At 47.2% G+C, this 1789-nt stretch overlaps 1 protein-coding gene across 2 annotated transcripts; it reads right to left on the reverse strand.

Moving 5' to 3' along the window:
- Positions 1–929: 929 nt before the first annotated feature.
- On the reverse strand, positions 930–1337 carry LOC110310931 (large ribosomal subunit protein eL27-like). 2 transcript variants are annotated; one of them, XM_085831488.1, is made up of 2 exons: positions 1244–1337; positions 930–1180 (listed from the first exon to the last, which is right to left on the reverse strand). In XM_085831488.1, the coding sequence occupies exons 1-2, from the start codon at positions 1335–1337 to the stop codon at positions 930–932; spliced, it is 345 nt and encodes a 114-aa protein (XP_085687614.1). The 2 variants fall into 2 exon arrangements, with proteins under 2 accessions (XP_085687614.1, XP_085687613.1); XM_085831487.1 differs by having other exon boundaries at positions 930–1337.
- Positions 1338–1789: the final 452 nt, after the last annotated feature.

The following is a 1789-nucleotide window of genomic DNA, read 5'->3' on the forward strand; positions in this document are numbered from 1 at the left end:
ACTTGAAGAGCTCTACAAGATGTCTAGACTGATGTAGGATGGACAGACAGCCTCAAGTATAGAGTGGCAACCTGCACATATACACAAGCTGAGTAGCCACTGAGGGTGGACTGTGCTAGACAGCTTGACATGAGACCCTTCTAGGCAAGGACCTCTGGGACCTGGTGACACTCAGCCCATTCCTGAGCTAGAACAGAGTGTTAGCATGTGTTAGACACTACAGTGCCCTGTGCTGGGGCACTACGGGGATCAGGATAAGCCAGTGGACATTTCTCCCTAGTTCACTACTCCAGTGCAGAGACAAGAGGATGTGGAATACTGGGGGTGTAGCAGGGCGAGGGCCACCATGTGCACAGGGGTTGGGACTGGGGATGCGGTGGGGCTTGGTGAGAAGGGTGCTTAGCTGAGATCTAAAGGACAGAGTCATGGGTGTCAGGGTGGGTGAGGAGCAACAGTGCAAGGGATTCTTGCACAGCCAGCTGTGGTGTTGGCCAGGCTTCCTACACCTTTTTTGACTATGGTCTTTTACATTTTAACATATTCATTTATTTATGAGATTTTTATTGTGTGTGAGTGTTTTGCCTGCATGGATGTCTGTCTGTGCACCACTTGGGTGCCTGGTATCTGTAATGTCCAGAAGAGGGTGTTGGATCCCCTGGAACTGAAGTTATAGGTGGTGTGAGTCATTATGTAGGTGCTGGGGACTGTGTTTGGGCCTCTGGAAGAACAGCCAATGCTCTTAGCCACTGAACTACCTCTCTGGCCCTGTCCAAGACATTTTTATGACTCACCTGGTATATGGATTTATAAAGCAGGTATAGAAACTAAACACTAGTAATAAACTATAGAGAATTTAATTTATTTATTTACCTATTTATTTACCTATTTACCTATTTATTTATTTTTTAATGATGAAAACAAAAATGAGCTTAAAAGCGAAGCTTCTGGAAAAACCCTTTGTTCTTCCCTGTCTTGTATTGCTCCTCAAGCTTGACCTTGGCCTCTTGCCTGGCCTTGTGTTTTAAAGCCGGGTCCCTGAACACATCCTTGTTGACAGCCGTCTTGTCCAAGAGAATATCCACAGAGTGCCTTGTGGGTATGAGGTGGTTGTAGTTATAAACTTTCGCAATGGACTTGATCTTGGATCGCTTGGAGATTTTCTTGCCCATGGCAGCTGTCACTTTTTGGGGGTAGCAGTCAATTCCAGCTACCAGGGCACGGCTGTAAGGGCGGTCCGAGGTGCCATTGTCAATGTTCTTCACGATGACAGCTTTGCGTCTGGAGTAGCGTCCGGCCAGGACCAGCACCACTTTCCCGGGTCTCATGAACTTTCCCATTTCTGCAGAGAACAAAGACAAGGAGCCACTCAGAGGTTTGTAGAGCGTAAGGCCGGGGAGCTGACTTCTACATGCGAGCCCCGGTTGTAGGCCTGCGACTTTAGATCTCTCTCTGCCAACGAGGCTACGCAGCCCACAGCCCGCAGCCCGGAGGTTCCGTTCCAGGGATGCGACTCGCCATGAAGCCGCCAGAGGCTTAGAGTCTGAATGAGCCCAGCAACCCGACCCCTGGACCACGATGGCAGCAGATTTGAGAATTTTATTTTGAAACAGTTTTTGGTAAACAAAAGTTTGTCATTTACAAAGGATAAAGCAAATTTGGGCAATAAAAAAATGGGTGTTTTTATTTACTTTTATACAAAGACTGAACCCCTCTCTGAATATTTAATTCTGCGGGTCACTGGCCACATTTAGCGCTTTTCCAGGCTGATTAATGCCTTGATTTTATAATT

This window comes from Mus caroli, unplaced genomic scaffold, assembly GCF_978045245.1.
Source record: "Mus caroli unplaced genomic scaffold, Mus_caroli_1 scaffold_16, whole genome shotgun sequence".
Classification (NCBI taxonomy): Eukaryota; Metazoa; Chordata; class Mammalia; order Rodentia; family Muridae; genus Mus; species Mus caroli.

Excerpts from the sequence above, each read along its gene's own strand:
- LOC110310931 (XM_085831487.1), bottom strand. The coding sequence starts at position 1,337 with ATGGGAAAGTTCATGAGACCCGGGAAAGTGGTGCTGGTCCTGGCCGGA.